Genomic DNA, 19857 nt, shown 5'->3' with positions numbered 1-19857 from the left:
TTAGTTAGTTTTGTTTACCTTTTACATATTCACTGGAACTATTCATAATATATATAAAGAAATCCATCATTACTTAGGACACATACCGTAGTTGAAAGCTTAGTAGGATTATTATATAATATATAGTATTAATTGAATTTTGAATACATAACATTTTAATTTCAATATCATTCTAGTTTAACATATGCTTCGATATCTCTTTCAGGACCATGTTAAATGGATTTCCATAATCTCTTAATCTTAACACAACAGATAAAGGAATTATATTTTTAATTTTATTTGTTATCAGGCTCGAAACAAACCAGCGGACGGAGGTGGCCATGTCAATCAAAAGAATGTCGCCGGACAGAAAGCAACCCCACCCTGCCAAAAAGGTAAATAACTTCTACACAGCTCATGTACTTATAAACAAGAAAATTTTTTATAATGGTAATTGACCTCTACGTGTAGACAAAAGCCGTTTTGTAATACATGATCTTAATGAAATCAAAATTTGTATAAGGTAGTAGTGAGGGTCGATGTAATATGTTACTCTTCCAGAAATTTCTATCAAAGGTTCTGTCTGAATTCATTCCATGCTTACTCATATCAATATGTTTAAGACATAATACGTGCTTCCATCATTCTCTACCTTTGATTAGTAATTAGTAAAATCTTTTTTCTTTCTTTAGGTGCATCTACCAAGGGCGGTCCTAAGACCCCCGTGAAACCATCAGCACAGAAAGGCGCAGCGAAGACAGCGCCACCAAAGCAAGCTGCGGCCGCGGCGGTCAAGACTCCACAGGGCAAGAAGAAGAAGGGCCACAAGCATCAGCAGTATGAACTTATTGTTACCATCAATTTGGTAAGTGAACGCAAGAAAAACCAAGAAATTAAAAAGCGTAAATTTTAGATATGATTTTTATAGAAGATAAGGAAAAATAATTAAATACTTACCGTAATATTAACAAAGCAAACAAAGCAAATTAAAAAAAATACTTAATCTTACTAATATTATAAATGCGGGTGGTTAGATAGATGTTTGAAGGTATCTCCGCAACGGTTCAACGAATCTCGATGAAATTTGGCAAAAATGTAGAGCATAGTCTGGAAAGACACATAGGCTACTAATTAAGTTTTTTTAAACCGCGCCGACAGAGTCGCGGGCTATAGCTAGTATTCTATAATCGTAGTATATTTGTTCTTATACCACAATAGCTAACTATGAACAGTTTAAAGTTATGTTTTTATGATATTGGGAACCTATAAATTATTATTTACGAGTATACACAAGATGTTTAATCAATTGAAATATGTAACAATTTCAAAAGTTATCTCAAGGATAATAGCTTCGTAAGGCAAATCTCCGGAGGGTAAAGTTCTGTTGTCTTTTTCTACCCTATACATCTACAGATAAGGCTATCACGTTCATTGCTTCAGTTTTGTTTGAAGTTTGCACCAATTTTCCGTTATTTCCACCGACTAATGCCGGAAGGAAAAAAGTTTTTATATATTTTCCATCAGCTATAATATACAATATAGTTGAAACTTCGTGAAAACTAAATACGTAAACAAGAGAAAACACTTAAAACTTCTTTCATGTAGTCTATGGAAAAAAGAAAAATTTGCATCTGGCACATAAAATTTACACTCAGTCGATTGAAATCTCTTGTAAAATTTTATTCAGTAATATTTAAATCCAATAGCATTTACTGATAACAAAATTGTACGTTTCCACAAAACATGCTTAAGACTTTAAATTTTGTAAGTAATTTTAAATTTATTCAGACAAAATATTTACGAACGTTTCTAAACTGAGCGAAACAGTGGAAATTAAAAAAACAATTTCGATTAACTCGTATCGAACACATACGTATAAACAAATGATTATTTTTGTCGGTAAAACAGATAAAAATTACATTCTCGTCGATCTAGCGTTCGTAGCGGTGATTAAAAAAGATTTTAAATTCCATTCACAAAGTCTTAACGCTTTAAAAATAAAACAGACTTACACCAAGCTCGGCGTTCGAGCGTTGTAAAAAACGCTGTGGGAAACTGCAATTCTTTTACGATGCCTGCTCTAAATTGTTGATATAAAGATTCAATATTTTATAACAGTTCTTACTCATAATAATTATTGTTTCCACAACGTTTCTAATTATGTTTGACACAATGAAAATTTTGGACAAATGAGGTGGAAACCAAATCCTCTTATCATGCTCACGACCTTTTTAAACATCTTAACTGAGGGCTTACCCCAAAAATTTGCGAGAAATTATTCGTAACGTCATCGTTAAAATTTGATAACGTGGATCGCAAATATTCATGATAGACCTTCTGTTCGAAAATTATGGATGATTCCACATCTTTAGTTACAAAACATAATTGAGGTACATATACTAATAACGTGTGTAGAAATAAAATTGTTAGTATAGTAATAAATATTAGAGAATAGAAACCTTGCATCAAAAACTTGTTAAATATAATATACTTCTCCGAAAAAACTTTATTGAAACTGTCGTTAAAAACCCACCGCAGTAGTTGGCTACTATAAGAACATCTCAAAGGAGTAGTTACACGGGCCGTCGACTGCGGCGACTACGCTTGATGACAGCATTCCGCTCTACAGCTTTGTTTAATAGTTTCTTCACGTCTATTATATTTATAGTTTCTATTTATGAACTATTTTATATATTACATGAATATTATGATGAGATGTCATTACCTCAGAAACATTTGTAATGGAATGTACTACGTCTGATAAGATCCAATCCTTTTCCTATTCTCTGCCGAAGGGAAAATATCCTCTTTCTGTGCGTCCCCTTCTCCGTGGATTAAAGGTAGGCAACGCATCCGCATATGCGGATGTCTATGGGCAACGGTGGCCTTCGTTTTTTAGGCGAATCCAGGTGGTCACCTTTTGATATAAAAAAAAAACACTTTTATTTTATACCCAAACTGATACGACATCGGTTACTGTGTTTAACTTATTCTAAACTTTTGTTTGTAGATCACTTTTTAAAACCTTAAATAATTGATCATAACAAAGTTTAAAAATCACCCTTCATTTTACACTGATTCATTGTACTTACGCCATCTATGTAACCATTAATACATTAAGCTATTATTTCTTTATAATCATAACAGATGGCGCCAGTAGTAAAAAGTTTCGGAGAGGGGAAAGCTCGATAAGCTTTAGAGGAGCCTTTATTAACAAAAGCTCTAGGAGCTTCTTTTTTATTTTCATATCTTATAGCATAGAATCTAGTTTTAGTTGAAATAAAAAGGCCAAAGGAAATTGTGGTCATACTACTAAAAATACTCAAACCTAGTTTGAAAAAATAAAACTCAAATTGCATACTATTAACACCACCCTCAGACATTTTTGCAGTAAAAAAAATTTTAACGCACTTGAATTGAATTGAATTGAATGTTTGTTAGAACACACACACACACAGCGATTGCACAGATCTGGATGAAATTTGATTTGGTTGTAGAACGGTGTCTGGAATAATACATTGTCTTCTTCCTAGGATTTTTAAAGCCCGCTCGGATAAAGTCGCGGTTAAAAGCTAATTTAAAATATAGCAGTTGAATAAATAAAATAATAATTAACACCAATTAAATCTAGCTCACCCACTAACGTTGCAAAAATAGATGCGTCACAACTGTGTAGTATGCTTCTTAAAGCTACGATAATTGCAAACAATTAAATACCTTTGCTAAATAAGTTATCATTCCTTAATTGTTTTGATATTCCATTATGAACTTTAATAGTTAAAGCTTAAAGATGATAATTGATTTCGTTCATAAAATAATATTCACGCGTCGTTGATGTATCCACAATTTTCCCGCCAAAAACAACGCGTTCCAAATGATTTTGTCTGTGCCAAGATTGTAGGAACATTTATCTGTTCTACAATGACCGCAATTTTTAATTAAATTAAAAAAATAGAAGACTCAATGAAATGTAATGTTAAAAATTATTTTAACCAAAGATTATGGTTCACTAAAATATATCTCAACTAGATTGTGTAACTAAAATATTTTAATCTTCTACAACTGTAAAAACGACAACATATTATTACGTAATAGAAAATATGTAACTACAAACATCAGATAAAATTGCAATCAACACGGGCGCAACTGTGTCACAAAAAAAATCTGACACCACTGTAGAACAACCACGTGTTGTTATAGCGCAAAAATCCAATTTAAATATAGTCTACATATAACAGAGCTGACAATGTCACGCGGCTCGTGTCACTACGATCTTTAATCCGTTCGCAATGAAATTAAAAATTTAATTATTTTTCCGGCGTCAATTTATGCAGAATTCGTAAACAACGTACATTTTATTTGAATGTATTTGAGTGTGTGTGTGTTTTTAATAGTTATTTTGTACAGTGCCAGTGTCCTAACACGTGTTAAAATTAAAAACAATTTTAATCGTGAAGTGACAGCCCGCCAATTTTAAAGTGAAGTTTGTTTATTGCGCCATATTTTTTCTATTTTTACTGTGACTCGTTTGATAAAAGTAGTAAATCATTATATTTAAGTATTTTTTAAGATGGCAGAAACAGAATCAACCGATGAAATATACAACAAGGAATACAGGAGAATTCGCCGAATAACAAAAGATTTGGCGATTCGGCAAATATCTGTAGGTTTATTTTCAAAAATTAATTAAACTGAAATCTTCAGACTTAATGCATCAAACTTAAATTAATATTAATATTATAAACAGAACAGATTTGATTGTTTATTTGCAATGAATAGGCTCCGAAATTGCTAAAACAATTTGGAAAATTATTTCACTGTTGGAAGCGACACTGCACTATCCCAGGGTGACATAGACTATATTTATTACTAGATTTTTTAATTTTGCGCGGAAGAAGTCACGGGCAATTGTCACATAAATAGATAGTTTTTTTATAAACGCGAAAACTATTTTTCGTGAAATGTCCAACAAAGAAACTTTTAGCCTGGCTCTGATGTTCAGTTTCTCCTCATGAGTTTCTACAAGCGATTTACTAGTCTCTCCTATTTATTTCTACTACCAACATTTTTGATAATTTATTAAATAAACCTTAATAAATTTGTCATATATCACTCACTGTTATCTTTATTTTCAGTCCGAATATGGTCTCACTGAGGAACAAGTTGCAGGTAACTAACTTATAAATTTTAAATTAGTATTACTTATAAAATTATGTCATTTTGAGTTTTTTCATGTTGTGTATGTTTTTGTATGTGCCGTGTGTTATATATTTTTCTAACTCCAAATTCTGACTTTACTAAATTGGCTTTTTGTAAATCAAACTGGTACTTTCCAAAGGCTGAACTTGATATACGTGAGAGTGTAATGTTAAGTCCTTGTAATCCTCAGAATTTGAAGTTGCATTACAAGTCAATAATTCTCAAAGTACACAATTAATCTAAAATATCGCATGGAGTCTTTGGATATTCGATTACTTCACTGACCTCATACAACAATTTAGATATTGTTTTTAATCAGCTTTTTTTAAATTGATGTTATGTCCGAATCCGAGGTTGTGTTAACCAGTTGATTTCGTATAAACAAAATCCAATTAAGCGAAAAGTATTTAATAATTTAGCACAAATGTAAAGACCTTTATCTGATTTTGGCTCGTAATGTTTCCTGTTTTATATTTATTTTGCAACCCGTAATTTTTAATGCCACTTACGAATGTACTTGTACGGTATTAACACGCTCTGGAATTCGAGGCTTTTCGAAACACGAACAATGGGCCCTGCCTTTTTATACCGATACGCCTACACGTAATAATTTAATATCACAATACTGGATTTGCGATTTAATAATAAAGAGACAGTTTTTATACTCACAGATTATCTCTTTTTTGATGCTCATTGTAGTACAATATTAAAATATACATAGTTCATTTTATTATCCGAATAACTTTGGCTGTTGAATTTTAAAAATGTAAACATTAAACTTGTACACTTCTTCGTACAAAACAAAAGACAAGCTAAGTAACGAAAGCTCTAACAGTGATAAAGGCAGGAATAACATCTTTTGCACGAATGGGCCGTCAAGCCCGGTGTGATACTACGACCACACAAAAGACACTCGTGAAATGAAAGTTATTCCGCGTACTGTCTGATGAGTGTGCGTGCAAGAGGTCTAATGTTATTCCTCTTTCCCTTACCACCCTTTTCTTATAAAGAAGGGATGGGAAAGGGAGGATTAGACATTGAAAGGTAATTTCCTATGTCGATTAAAGGTAGGCAACGTATCAGCAAATATAGGTCTCTATGGGCGACAGTTGCTTCATTATTTTGGAGAATTCAAGTGGCCGCTTGCTCGTTTCCTACCTTTAATATAGAAAAGTAAACAATAAAAGTAATTAAAAATTGATTTTCATTCTTAGGCATAAGTGAAATATTGTTTTTTTTTCGAATCTTCTTTGATTGCTTGATATTTTATTTATGTGACTATTTTTTTTTTTTTTTTTTTTGGTATCGGGGGGGAAATCTTCGAAAGATACCCTGCCTTCTGGGGGGAAGACAGGGTTATGTGGGATTTGACCCACTAAAACCCCCTCGGTGGCCAGCCTCGAGTGCAATCAGAGAAGGTTCCGGGATCTCCGAAGAACGCACCGGAATCCTCAGCACTTTACTACCCGGGACATGTTACTATAACAAATGAAAACATGTCATTGTGCAACATTTTTTTGTGTGGGTGTTCCAGTTGTGGAGACTCAATGGTTATTTGAGTGAAACTGATGTTTGTTTTTAATGTTAGAATTCAAGGAAGCGTTCATGCTGTTCGACAAAGACGAAGACGGCACTATCACGATGGCGGAGCTGGGAGTTGTGATGCGCTCGCTCGGACAACGACCCTCAGGTATGTTATCTAAGTCACGAAACAATTATTAAGAAAAAACAATATTCTTTTTTTTTATATATTAGGTCCTTACATATGAAATTGGCGTTTTTCGTACTGGCCACTTTAATCACGAATTTCTCCTCTTTGGTAAGGAATTCCAAATTCAAATTTGTACAGCTATAGACTCATGTATTTGTGGTTCGATGACCGTCATTCATTTGTTTTTTTTCTTCTGTTTTTTTCTGTTTGCGTCACTCATTTTACAAAATGGAAAACTTAAAATATCGCATTATTTACGAGTACGAGTTCCGCCGTGGCACTAGTGCTGCGGAAACGACTCGAAGGGTGAATGATGTGTATGGCGGTCGTGTTGCAAAAGAAAACAAAGTTCGTTTTTGGTTCCAATGTTTTCGTTCTGGAAATTTCGATCTGCAGAACAAGCCCCGTGGACGGCCTGAGACTCAAGTTGATAATGAAGAGTTGAAGGCTATTGTGGAAGCGGATCCATCGCAAACCACGTCCGAGTTAGCTGCAGGCTGCGATGTTAGTGATAAAACTGTTTTAATTCACTTGAAGCAAATTGGGAAGATTAAAAAGCTTGAAAGGTGGGTACCTCACGAATTGACTGAAGCAAACCGGCAAACGCGCGTCGACTGTTGCGTTACATTACTAAACCGGCACAATAATGAAGGTATTTTAAACCGAATCATTACCTGTGATGAAAAATGGGTTCTTTACGATAATCGGAAGCGCTCAGCGCAATGGTTGGATCCTGGCCAGCCAGCCAAATCCTTTTTTTTTTTTTTTTTTTTTTTTGTACGAGGGGAAATGCAGTTACGCACCCCTGCGCCGGGCCTGTATGTGCAGTGGCGCAGGGAGTGTGGGACTCGCCTAAAGTCGTTCGGCCATACCCACTAAAACCCCTCGGGCCCTCCATTCCGCCTTGTGGCTGGGTCACGGGAACACTTGCGCAATCTTCCGCGACCCAGCCGGCGTTGTCCATTCGGACTCTCCTCTTGTGGGGACAAAGATGTAGGGAGTCCCCACAACACACGTCTTAAGGCGCACCCGATACCAGGCGCGCCTAGCACCCGAAGGTTTGGCGGGCGATGGGCCAATAGGCCGTCCATCGCCCGGAGCTCTGCCATTACGGAGGCAGACGGCGGGTGTGCGCCTGCTGCCTGCGCCCGTCGCGACGACGGCGGAGAGGGTCCGCGGCTGCGTCCTCCTCCCGCCGGCGTTCCGCCGCCTCCTTCAGCGCTATCACCTCTTCGCAGAAGGAGGCGACAGCGTTCCAGGAGCTCTCGCTACCCACCATCGCGTTGACGACAGCGGGCAGCGAGAGGTCCATCCCGATTTCTGCCACGAGTGCGGCGCGCTGGGCCGACCAGTGCACACACGACTCCAGGGTGTGCTGCGCCGAGTCCTCAGCGTGGCCGCACTCATGGCACCTCGCACTGGGCTCTCGCCGCGCAATCCGGCACAGATACGCCCCGAAACAACCGTGTCCCGAGAGTACCTGCACCAGACGGAACGAGAGAGCCCCGTGCTTCCGACCCGTCCAGAGCTCGAGGACGGGCCGGATCGCCTCAATGGTGCGTTGGCCGGCGGACGCCGTAAGCAGCCGCTCCCGCCATTCGGTGACGAGCTGCGCCTCCGCCGCCCGCCGCCACGCACTCTCCTGATCCGGGGGGGGGGGGGGGGGGGGGGGGGGGGGGAGGGTTCTCCCCCCGGGATCGGGCATCCACTCTCCGCCAGTAGGCGCCGGAGAGCACCTCCGCGTCTAAGTCCCATGGCGGCGTCCCCGCCAGCACACAGGCCGCGTCACACGACACGGTGCGATAGCCACGAGTTACTCTGACCGCCATGACCCTCTGCGGCTTTCGCAGCAGGGCCCGAGTCCGGGCGGTCAGAGTATCCGCCCAGATGGGTGCGCCGTAAAGCGCCATCGACCGCACCACGCCTGTGTACAGGCGACGACACCGCGAGCCCGGGCCGCCCAAGTTTGGCAGGAGCCGGCTAAGGGCCCCAGCTGCCCCCATGAGCTTCGGGACGAGACGCCGGAAGTGCTCTTCGAATTTCCATCGGCTATCGAGGACGAGTCCGAGGTATTTCATAGTGCCCCCGACGCCGATGGAAATTCCGCCCACCATGACCGCGGACTGGGTCGGAGGTGCTCGTCGAGGCCCGTGAAAATACATGGCCTCCGACTTGTGCAATGCAACCTCCAAACCCAGGCGACGGATCCTGGCCACCGTTATGGCCAGGCCAGCAGTGGCCCTACATCGGGCCTCCCTGTGGGTGTTGCCCCGCGCCGTCACCAAGGTGTCGTCGGCATAGCAAACGACTTCGACACCGCTTGGGAGGGGCAGGCGCAGCACCCAGTCGTACCCGATGTTCCACAGGAGCGGCCCGAGAACCGACCCCTGCGGAACACCGCACGAGGTTGCCTTCTGCAACCAGCCGACGCTGGTTGGATACGCGACCGATCGCTCGGAGAGGTAGGCCGCGACGATCCTCCTGAGGTACGGCGGGAAGCCGTGGTATCCCAGCGCCTCCCTGATGGTTTCCCAGGGCAGGGTGTTGAAGGCGTTGGAAATGTCTAGAGACACGGCCAACAACACCTCGCCCCGGGACTCGGCATCCTCCGCAAGGGTCCTCACCCGCGCAATGGCGTCAAGGGTGGACCTGCCAGTGCGGAAGCCGAATTGGTTGGCGCTGAGATTCGGCCCCACCCTCTCCAGATGCTGGACGAGACGAGCGGCAACGACACGCTCAAAGAGCTTGCTGATCTCGTCCAGCAGAACGATCGGCCGGTACGCCGACGGCTCGTGGGCCGGACGTCCATCCTTTTTGAGCAGGACCAGTTTCCCCTTCTTCCACTCACTCGGGAACTGGCCCCGCTCCAAGCAGGCCTGGAAAAGTGCCCGAATCCACGGTTCGAGCGGCTCCAGCGCTAGAACCCAGGCGCAACCGGGCACACCGTCGGGGCCGGGGGCAGTGTTTTTAGCGCGCATGCGCAACACCGCCGCCCTCAGCTCTTCCTCCGTTACCGGCGGTGCACCTGAATCCGCTCCTCCCTCTACAGTGGGGTCAGCCATTTCCGGCGCCACGAAACCGGCAGCTGCCGGCGGGAACAGGCCAGCGACCACCGTGTTGACTTCATGAGGCTGAAGACTCTGGGTGATGGGGGGACCCCTAGACCGGAGCTTTCGCCGCACGGCCTTGTAGGGCCTCCCGAATGGATCGATATCCAGAGTCTTCAGCATCTCGTCATTCGCCTTGTCCTTCGCAGCGCCGATCGCCACCCGCAGGGCTTGGATCTCACTTCTGTAGAGGGAGTAGAGCCGCTCTTCTTCCGTCGGGTCCCGACGCCTCCGCCGACGGTAGCGGGTGTACCGGCGTCTCGCCGCCACGCAAGAACCGCGCAGCAGCGTGAGCTCGGCGGTCCACCAGTACACCGGCTTCTTGGAGGGGACGGAACGGACTCTAGGCATGGCCCCGTCGCAGATACGCGACATAGCCGCACCCAACCGCGCCGCCTCCTGACCGACCTCGACCACAGACTCTCGGGGCGCAGAGAACCACGCCTCCACGAGAGCGACCTCGACCAGGAAATCCCGGTCCATCTGCGACAGCGACCAGCGTGGGCCCTCCCCGCTCGGGGGCCGGCCTGGGACTGGGCTCGGGTTGGACGGGGACGCGGAGATGTCGAACCTCACGTACCGGTGGTCCGATAGCGTCTCCACGTCCTCGGCCACCCGCCAGCCACGAACACGGCGTGCCAGGACGGCATCGGCGAAGGTGACGTCAACAATGGAGCCGCCCTGACGCCGCACGCACGTGTTGACCGACCCCTGGTTAAGGACCACGAGTCCGGTCTCCACCGCCCAATCATCCAACTCCCGGCCGCGAGGATCTGTCGCCGGGCACCCCCAAGCCGAGGATTTGGCGTTGAGGTCCCCCGCGACGAGCACCCGGGCGGAGCGACTTCCGCCTATCAGGACGCCGACCTCAGAAAGAAAAGACTCGAAGTCGGCGAGACTCCGATTCGGCGAGAAGTACACTCCGACCACCATGATGTCGCCGACGAGGGCCGAAACGTATCCCCGGCCTCGGACCACGTCCGCGAAGGCCGGAGAGCCTGCGATGGACCGGGATGTTAGGGCCACCAGCCCGTCTGCGTCTCCCACCCAGTCGTCCCCAGCCGGGACCCGGTATGGCTCAGCCACCACCGCCACGTGGATGTTCCACTCCGCCATGCTCTGGAACAGAAGGTCCTGAGCTCTGGCGGAGTGATTGATGTTGGCTTGGAGGAGGTTGAGGGCCATTATTCCACGACCATAGCAACCTCCTCGGCCTGCGGCGGTGCCGCCTGTAGGGATGAGGCAGTGGGCTGTCCGACCGTCGGGTTCTGACCGTCCCCACCTCCCTTCTTATTTCTCTTCCCCTTGGGTGGGGAGACGCAGGCTTTATTGCCGACTCGGTGCTCCGCCGGCATGCCGGCCGCAGCGCAGACCACGCAGTGAGGCGCAGCGGTGCATCCGCGGGCCTTGTGCCCTGGTTGACCGCACCGGAAACAGAGTCCGGAGCGGTCCACCCCCTGGCACTGGCCGGATAGGTGCCCGGGAGCCAGGCACCTGAAGCATCTGATTGGCCGGGCATCCAGCACCCTAGCCTGGGCGGACACCCAGCCCACCAGCAGACGACCAGCGGTCGCGATCTTTTTCGCAGCCGCGACGGGACACTGGACAACCACTGATCCCAGTCCGTCGCGGCCGGTGGACATCACGCCGGCCCGCAGCTGCTCGGCGGGGCACCCTCCCGCTGCAGCGATCGCGGCGACCACCTCGGCATCGGTGGTAGAATCGTCTAGGCCTGACACCCGTAGGGCCACCGACTTAGTAGGCCGGGAGACGCGGACGACTTCACCATCTAGGACCTCCCGCAGCCTTTGGGCCAGGGAGTCCGCCTTCTCGCCACTGGAGGCGCCTGGGAATTCAAAAATACGACCCCCGTTGGCAGCCTTCCGAAGGCGAACGCCCTGGGCTCCAAACTCGGCCGGGTTAATCCTCTCCTTTGCCGAGGCGATGACGCTTGCATAGGTGGCACCTCTCTCCGACGCACCCGGCTGCAGCGTGATGACCACCGCAGACGACCGGGGCGCGTGGAGTTTGGCGGCACCAGCCTTCTCCTTTTGACGCCTTTTGGGCCCCACCTTTATCCACTCACCAACCGCGGGCTGCGACTGCTGCTGCCCGGGTGGTGAGTTCTTTTTCTTGTTCTTCCTCCTCTTTCTCCTTCTCTTGCTCTTCCCCTTTTCCGCAGTAGCGGGTGAGGGGGCGCTCGTGCTCTGTGTCTCGGGCCGGCTCTGGGCGGGGCCCGGCGGGCGCTGCGATGGCGCAGCGGGAGCCTTCCGTTGGGTGCCGCTGGTGCCTGGCTGGGCTGGCACTTTCTGCGCCGTCTGCCTGGCCGCACCCTGGTCTTTTCCTTTAGCGGGCACCGTCGGCTGCCCCGCAAGCTTGGCAGCGTACGAGCTCCCGTCCCTCTTCTTATCGGCCGCGAGAGGCGGCCGCAGGTTCCTCTCCGGGAGGAGTCTGTCCTCAAGCGAGGCCAGGCGGGCGTTCATCATGCCTCCGACCTGGACCATTACTGCGCGACAGATCTCCTCCACGGAGGACGTCTCGTTAGGTGTTTGTGGGGGCCGTGATGCGGGGACGGCCTTCACTGTCGTATCCGGGTGGGAGGAGACTGCGGAACCCCGTTTCCGCAGATCCTCCTTTATGGCTGCTAGTTCCTTATGGAGTGCATCCATCTCGGCCCGCAGTCGGGCATTATCCGCCTGGAGCTGGCATGTCTCCTCCGATAGTGTGCGGGCCCCTAGGACTTCCACGGCTTCCTTAATTGAAACCGCAGCGTCCTTCAGGGCTCGCACAAAGTTGCCCTTCAAGTTAGAGGACTTGGACGCCACCTTCTCGATAATAGCCAAGTCCTCCTGCACCTGCTCTTGGAGCTGAGCGGCACACCTCTCTCCCGTCCTCTCGGCAGGTCGGGGAAACAACGCAGACCGCGTCTCGCGCCGGAAGCGAGCGAGCTCAGCTTCTTTTTCCAAGTCTTCTTCCTTTTGTTTGGCGCGAGCCTTGGCCGCGGCCCTCTTCTCTTGTTGGCGCCACCTTGCCATCCCTGGGGACGCCGTCCGTTCATCGTCCGTGGACCCCTCACTGAGGCGGGGTCGTTTCGCGCCGAGCATTGCAGCCATGGCGTCCAAAATCGGCCCCCTTTCGGCAGCGACGGTGACGCTGCAGTCCGAATCGGACGCTGCTCCACCATCGCACTCCATCCTGTCACTTCTTGTCTTTGCATTCGACGTATCGCTGGGTGCCGCGATCGGAATGCGCTCCAGCCGCACTCTCGCCTCTTTTAGTTCGACGCCATCCACTGATGGGCGTCTCGTCACCTCCGAATCCAGATCGCGTGCAATCGTTGCCATTATTCTTGCCTGAGTCGTCGTATTGGAAAAGCAGTCCTTGCCCCCCCCAGAATACGCGGGGCAGCCCGCAGCCGAGGCCACGGGGAGGGATTCTCCCCCGGCAGTGCCGGAGGTACCCTCCTGGGGTAGTATGTTTTGTAGGCTTGCCATCTCATACTTTGTCCAGTGTTATCGGACACCGGAAACCGCCTTTGGTAGCAGGGTGAGGTCCCCCTTCCATCAACGCACGACCTATAAGGCCGCCATCCACCGACCAAAGTCCTCTGCAGTTTAGAGTGCTGCCGCACAACGTCGTTTTGCCCAATAGGGAGGCCGGGTTGACCAACCCTATCGCGCCGAGGGCCTTGAAGACCCACCATCCTCCGACCCCTCAGGGTCCACTGGTGTTCCTCGCGGGCCTGTCCGGTATGGGAGGCCCTGTCCGGCATAGCCCCGCGGGAAAAACACCCCTCCACTCCGCACGACGGCACCTCGGTGCACGCCGCGCCCAGCACCGCCCAATGGGCGTGTACTCCTCCTCCGGGTAATTTTTTAGAGAGGTTTTCTTCCTCGCGACCCCACACTCAGTGCGTAGGGCCCCCGGTCCGCTCAGTGCGGATTACGGTTTGCTTGGCGTCCACCGATCATAAAGACCAGTGGACGGCCAAGTGTGGTGTTGCCACCGGGTAATTTTTTAGAGAGGTTTTCTTCCTCGCGGCCCCACGCTCAGTGCGCAGGGCCCCCGGTCCGCTCAATGCGGATTACGGTTTGCTTGGCGTCCACCGATCAAAATGACCAGTGGACGGCCAAGTGTGGTGTTGCCACCGGGTAATTTTTTAGAGAGGTTTTCTTCCTCGCGGCCCCACGCTCAGTGCGCAGGGCCCCCGGTCCGCTCAGTGCGGATTACGGTTTGCTTGGCGTCCACCGATCAAAATGACCAGTGGACGGCCAAGTGTGGTGTTGCCACCGGGTAATTTTTTAGAGAGGTTTTCTTCCTCGCAGCCCCGCGCTCAGTGCGCAGGGCCCCCGGTCCGCTCAGTGCGGATTGCGGGTTATCCGACGGTGGGCGAAGCCCTCGCCCACCGGTCAAAGACCGGCGGACCCGCCATCGGGATAGCGCATCGCTGCGCTCCACCCGTCTAGTGTTTGGTTCGCGGGGCGAAAAAAGCCCTACCCCAGCAGTATGCCGGGGCGTTCCCCTATCCACCACCCGGGGACGCGCCACGTCGGAGTTCACCTCTCCGCCCACTCGGACGACCGAGCAGGTCCGTGGAGCCAGCCAAATCCTGCCCCAAGCGAAAATTAACCCCAAAAAAGTTACTTGTAAGCGTTTGGTGGACTAGTGCCGGTATTGTTCATTACAGTTTTCTCAAATCTGGCCAGACTATTACGGCTGATGTCTATTGTCAGCAATTGCAAACCATGATGGAAAAGCTAGCGGCTAAACAACCTAGGCTGGTCAATCGCTCCACGCCACTGCTGCTTCACGACAACGCTAGACCACACACTGCGCAACAGACGGCTACTAAATTAGAAGAGCTTCAATTGGAAAGTCTAAGACATCCTCCGTACTCCCCGGACCTTGCTCCAACAGATTACCATTTTTTTCGAAATTTGGATAACTTCTTGCAAGGGAAAAAATTCAACTCCGATGGGGCAGTCCAAATCGCCTTCAAAGATTTTATTGATTCCCGTCCGACTGGTTTTTTTAGTAAAGGGATCAATGAACTACCTATGAGATGGCAAAAGTGCATAGAAAATAATGGTTCATACTTTGATTAATTAAATATATTATATTAAAAAATATTCGACTTTTTGTTCCTCCCATACAAAACGCCAATTTCATATGTAAGGACCTAATATTAAGTATCTTCTAAGTAAGTTGTAAGAAACCGAACTTGTTTAGTCTATTATTAGCCGATTCAACCTCAAATGTTTGGAATGAAAAGGCAGAATGAGTTATTTATTTAAAAAAATATTATTTACTACAAACTAATCTTTCGTAATTAAAATATCAGAATTGATAATTTAAAACCTATTTTGAATTAAATTAAATAACGTTTATTAATATTGGGAACGTAAATACAATCTGTAATACATCAAGACGATATTCGGCGCCATTAGAGCTTTGATCAAAGGGTCGTTTGATCTGCTCGCGTGTTTACATTCTTAACTGCCAGTGTCATTGCTTCGCGTTTTTTAAAATGCAGAAAACAGCTGTTAGACAATTTGTCTGATATTTAAAGACGGCTGTATTTTTCAAAGATTAAATCTACAACGGACGTATTGAATTAAATATTACGCGTACAGTCAAAAACGTTTATTTGATACTGGATTCGGTGAAATTTTATTTGACTCTCGGAATGCAAAGGTCGACAACTAGTCATTGCAAATTATATATCTGTTAATACGTGTTATTTTGTATGATATTCGACCTCAATTGCTTTTAATTCTTTCACTGGACATATATTAATTTAATCACCGTGGATTTCTGAGACCAAAAACTTTGTAAAAAAACATGTCGTCATCCATGTCTCTTTGACAAAATAGAGGTAACAATATGTTTTAAACGGAGATATTGACCTCAGAAACCCACTTTAATATCAATATACTTGTAGTAAATACATTTAGTCCAATGTCAACAGTTGCAGCGGTTACGTTGCTAGGAGATGGTCGTATTTCACTAAACCACAACCAATGTGTCCTACATATCTTTTAGTACAAGGCTTGATGTGTTTGGATGTGTTTTTTAATTGTAAACAAAGAATTTGAATAGCAAAAACAAAATCGTTAACTTGCGGAACAATCTTGTTTGTAAAGTTATCGTGTCACAATGTTAGTTACCGTACTCCTTCGAAACGGCTTGACCGATTTTTACCAAATTTTATATGTGTATTTAGTAGGTCTGAGAATCTGCTACTATCTATTTTTCATACCACTATTAAGATTTTTTTTAACTGCTCACGGACAATGTCGCGGGTGGCAGCTAATATTAAAATATATGTAGCAACACATATTATAATTTATCAAAATGTCAGATTAATAAATGTTTTAGGTTTTAATTCGATGCCAATTAAACAATCTATTCTTAAAAATATATTTAGTATTGATATAGTTTGCTAAAAATGGTTAAGTATTTTCTATAGCTCTTACCTGTCCTTACATTATTATAAAACTTTCGTAAAATAGTGTTTAAAATGATCGATATACTGAGTTCCGAACATACAGAACGATACCAATAATTTGACGTAACCGCCAAAACCCTTGCCAAAAGCGTTCCCAACTGTCGAAGATTGACTATTAATAACTGATACGATGTACTGTTGACAATAAACGTTTGTTCCTACATATTTTTAGATTTAGCAATATTTATTCGTTTCTTAGGAAGTTAAATTTAGTCTAAGATAAACAGGAACCCATTGGAAAAAGAAAAAAAAAACTTGAGAGGTGTCAAGGGACACCCGGATGGAACGAAGTTTCTTTCGATTAATTAGTGAAGGAACCAATGTTTACTCTATGAATAAAAAACTTAAGTCTTCACAAGAAGTACATTTTATTTCTATGAATTTTCGTTATATATTGTCACGTCGTTGCCATGGTGAAGTAGCGCTCATTCGTCGTTAACATACTTACTATAGCAAAAAGTGTCGTGACAACTTTTCGTAAGAATTTTTTCCGTCTAGCCCCCTTTCACAACGCGCTATAAGGAACTTCGTTCCAAAATCTTACAATCTGGACTGTAAGGTAAGTAATGTATTGTTCAGATAAACAACTACATGGATAAGGGGTTGCATTACCATAAGTTCGCATTATTTTAAACATTCACAACAACAACGTGACACACAATGTGTCCAAAACTCATGCCTTCCAATTAAGTTTTATTCAAGCTCACCATTATCAACCCACGCGTTTACCTTTACAGGGAAATTCAATAGATATCGTTGTTTAAACGTTGTTTAAATCTTCTATAAAAGGGCATCGAGTATAATAAATTATAAACAAATGTATTATTCAATACGAACCTCTATTGCTTTAATTTAAATAACTACTGTATTTTTTAACATTTTATAATTAAGTAAATATAGCTTATGTTACTAAGGGATATTGTAGCTTTCTAACATTGAAGAAATTTTGAAATCTGTTTCGTAGTTTTTGAGTTTCTTCGTTACAAACTAACAAACTATTAAATCTTTACTCATTATAATAATATTATAGATTATTTTGATTATAAATAATAATATTCATCGGGATCAATTTCTTTAAACACAATGCCCTTGATTAAATCTTAATCTGTGTACTAACTAGGTTACTGTAAGTTCCTTTCTCGTTTTTTTAATTCAACTTTTTTAATTATGTACACGAAGTGTTTACAGTCAGTTATAAAAGAGTAGGGAGTCAAAATAATTTTAGTGTGAGCAAAAAGGTGCAACGTTACACTCAGAATATTATCCACCTTGAAACGTACAAGATAAATAAAAAAGTTCTACATTTTATAGGCCCCGGCGAGATTCGAACTCGCGATCTCCTGTTTACTAGACAGGCGCTTTAACCAACTAAGCCACGGCGCCATTGGATCACTTAGTGAAATTTCCATTATTTTAATATTATTATTGTCTCATACAAAAATGATGTTTGTAAATTATCTGCTTAATTTAATTTTATCATTTTCAATCACAGCACACGAGGTCGTATTTCATAGGCGAAGTTATCCCGCAATTGTTTCTCTCGCATATAAATCATCAGATTTCGCTTACAGCGGTCGTTCCCGTAAAACCCGCACACCAATAAACCTCGCCAAAATCGAAATTGCATTACTTTATTCTCTTTTTGTTTATCACTGAATTAAACGTTATAGGAACTGAGAGATTTATAAATATTTGTTAAAAATATTACTTTGTAAACGTTCTAAAAACAAGATGTCTTTTTAACCCCATCGGGGTAATAGAAAAACATGTTTCTCTGCTACTTTTCCCCTTCCCGTTAATAATAAAAAATATTAATTTAATTGCTCATTATTAATTCTCTGCCAACTAACGTTTACAGAGACGGAACTGAGAGACATGGTGAAGGAAGTTGACCAGGACGGCAACGGAACTATCGAATTCAACGAATTCCTCCAAATGATGTCCAAGAAGATGCGCGGGGCTGATGGAGAGGACGAGCTGAGGGAAGCTTTCAGGTAAACCAACTCAGTAAGACTAACTTATTTTCAATGCCTATCTGTATTGTAACGAAAATTTATGAAATCTTAATTAGTGTAATAGAAAATAGGTGTCTGAAAGCGCAATTAAAAAAAGGAAGTGACGAACAAACAATTAGATGGTATGGTTATGTAATACCATAAAGAGCATTTATACAAAAAAGTTATGAGATTGAATGTGAAATTCTACAAGGGTATCTTAAGAAAAAAAAGTATGGAAATTGATGCACGCTAGCGTAAACGCAAACGTTACTAATCCGAGTAATCCGACTTTAACATTTATCCGAGTTGTTGAACAATTTGCAGGGTATTCGACAAGAACAACGACGGCTTAATCTCGTCGGTGGAGTTGCGCCATGTGATGACCAACCTGGGAGAGAGACTGAGTGAGGAAGAAGTTGACGACATGATCCGCGAGGCCGACCTCGACGGCGACGGCATGGTCAACTACGATGGTATAATTCTTTAACCATAACTACAGTTGTCCTTAATGCTTTTTCCCCCTACCTTTTGACCCCTTTTCTAATAAGTAAAGGATTGATGGAGGAGAACTTGATGGAGGACTTAATAACAGATCACCTTCTTGCTAGTTTACCATCATCTGCTATAAAAAAAGTTGCTATAAAATAAGGAGAAAGAGTATGTCGTGTCTAATGGTTGCAAGTTTATTGATATTAATAGTTTTATTCACAGAGTTCGTAACAATACTGACATCGAAAAACTAGTATGCAGAGCAAAGGCCACCGAGAGATCGTCCCCCGCCCGTCCTGCGACAGTGTCCTCACCACGAACTGTTCAGGTTCGGAGGGAACGAAACTCTTATATAGTTGCCAACCTTACTCAGAACTAGTGTGAACGTAAACAAACGTGTTTCCGTTTACCGTACAGTTAAGTATAAAAGTGTTAATGCAAACATTTGTGTTAAGAAAAACGTTTTATAGGATGCGCTTTAATGCAGTGTTTAGATGTGTGAAGTGTTACAACAAAACATTGTAAAAATATCCCATTAAAATTCACAATCAAATATAATAGCTTTGAGATGTTCTTTTCATTGTATCATTTTGTATCGCATAACATTTTGTAATGAAAAAAAAATTAAATTATAATTTCGTCGGTGTCCAAATTAAGGAAGGCAGGGTAATCTGCACATCACTTCACATATTATCAATCGCTTTCAACGTTAGAATAGATATAATAATAATACGCGCACGATCAGAATAAGATTTCTGACTTAGACGTTAACTTCACTTAAAGTATTTTATAATTTGCACTGAGAGTTTTCTTCGCATTATCGTCTAAAACGGAACATAAATGAATCTTAATTTTTATCTCAACTCT

At 44.5% G+C, this 19857-nt stretch overlaps 1 protein-coding gene and 1 non-coding gene across 4 annotated transcripts in view; one reads left to right on the top strand and one right to left on the bottom strand.

The window, feature by feature from the left end:
• Nucleotides 1-19857, top strand: part of LOC106712178 (calmodulin-A) — a 98192-nt gene extending 78335 nt beyond the window's left edge. For 2 of the 3 annotated variants that reach the window (XM_014504674.2, XM_014504659.2), the window contains 7 exons: nucleotides 290-374; nucleotides 672-844; nucleotides 5115-5148; nucleotides 6767-6868; nucleotides 18363-18498; nucleotides 18826-18974; nucleotides 19213-19857. In XM_014504674.2, coding sequence (XP_014360160.1) covers nucleotides 290-374; nucleotides 672-844; nucleotides 5115-5148; nucleotides 6767-6868; nucleotides 18363-18498; nucleotides 18826-18974; nucleotides 19213-19244 — 711 coding nt within the window. In that variant the 3' untranslated portion in view covers nucleotides 19245-19857. Of the gene's footprint in view, nucleotides 1-289; nucleotides 375-671; nucleotides 845-4220; nucleotides 4643-5114; nucleotides 5149-6766; nucleotides 6869-18362; nucleotides 18499-18825; nucleotides 18975-19212 lie in introns of those variants that run through there. The other variant, XM_014504680.2, reaches the window with a different exon arrangement.
• On the bottom strand, nucleotides 17814-17887 carry Trnat-agu. Its single transcript has one exon. It is a non-coding gene; the product is annotated as a tRNA-Thr (tRNA).

The sequence above is a fragment of the Papilio machaon genome, chromosome 13, assembly GCF_912999745.1.
Source record: "Papilio machaon chromosome 13, ilPapMach1.1, whole genome shotgun sequence".
NCBI classification, from domain to species: domain Eukaryota; kingdom Metazoa; phylum Arthropoda; class Insecta; order Lepidoptera; family Papilionidae; genus Papilio; species Papilio machaon.
The sequence above is the reverse complement of the archived record's forward strand: the minus strand, read 5'-3'. Positions and strand labels throughout refer to the sequence as shown.